Source organism: Crocuta crocuta, unplaced genomic scaffold (genome assembly GCF_008692635.1).
Source record: "Crocuta crocuta isolate KB4526 unplaced genomic scaffold, BGI_CrCroc_1.0 scaffold78, whole genome shotgun sequence".
NCBI lineage: Eukaryota > Metazoa > Chordata > Mammalia > Carnivora > Hyaenidae > Crocuta > Crocuta crocuta.
Window position 1 is genome coordinate 117,166 of NW_027532617.1, and position 788 is coordinate 117,953.

At 59.7% G+C, this 788-nt stretch overlaps 1 protein-coding gene across 1 annotated transcript in view; it reads left to right on the forward strand.

Annotated features, from left to right (window-relative positions):
• Positions 1-788, forward strand: part of GPR83 (G protein-coupled receptor 83) — a 14,419-nt gene that overhangs the window by 3,746 nt on the left and 9,885 nt on the right. Inside the window, exon 3 of the mRNA XM_077780603.1 lies at positions 3-347. Within this exon, the coding sequence (XP_077636729.1) occupies positions 3-347 (345 nt within the window). The remainder of the gene's footprint in view (positions 1-2; positions 348-788) is intronic.

The window sequence follows — 788 nt, forward strand, 5'->3', positions numbered from 1 at the left end:
AGGTGCGGGCCGCCGAGCGCCCCGAGGGCCGGGCCGACGAGCCGGGCCTGGAGGCGGCCCTGGCCATGCCCAACGCCTCGCACTTCTTCTGGAGCAACTACACCTTCTCCGACTGGCAGAACTTTGTGGGCCGGAGGCGCTACGGGGCTGAGTCCCAGAACCCCACGGTGAAAGCCCTGCTCATCGTGGCTTACTCCTTCATCATTGTCTTCTCGCTCTTCGGCAACGTGCTGGTGTGTCATGTCATCTTCAAGAACCAGCGAATGCACTCGGCCACCAGCCTCTTCATCGTCAACCTGGCGGTCGCCGACATCATGATCACGCTGCTCAACACGCCCTTCACCTTGGTGAGGCCCCGGCCCCCCGCCTGCCGGNTCCCCGGGTCCCTTTCCAGCTCCTTCCCCTCTGCCCTCTTCGCTCACCTCTCCTCTCGCTCCAGTTCGTAGACTTTTTGTGTCTTCTTCTTTTTCCCCTCTCTGTGACTGTCGTTATGTCTGTTCCTCCGTCTGGGGGTCTATACTCCTCTTTCCCTCCCTTCCTTCTGTCCTTCTTCCTTCTCTCTTTCTCTTCCCTTCACTGTCTCTGTCTCATCACCTTTGAGCACGAGCTTCTGCAGCTGGGGGCGGTGGGGCCCATGATTGGAGTGTCTGCCGTCCACCGGGAGCAAATGACCATTTACGACTTCATGGCCGTGCACGTGGGCCTGTTGGATAATCAAGCAGTAAATCGAGGCCTCTGTAAATGTTGGCAGAGATTGTTAGGTCACCCGCCCCCGCCCCCCGAACTCC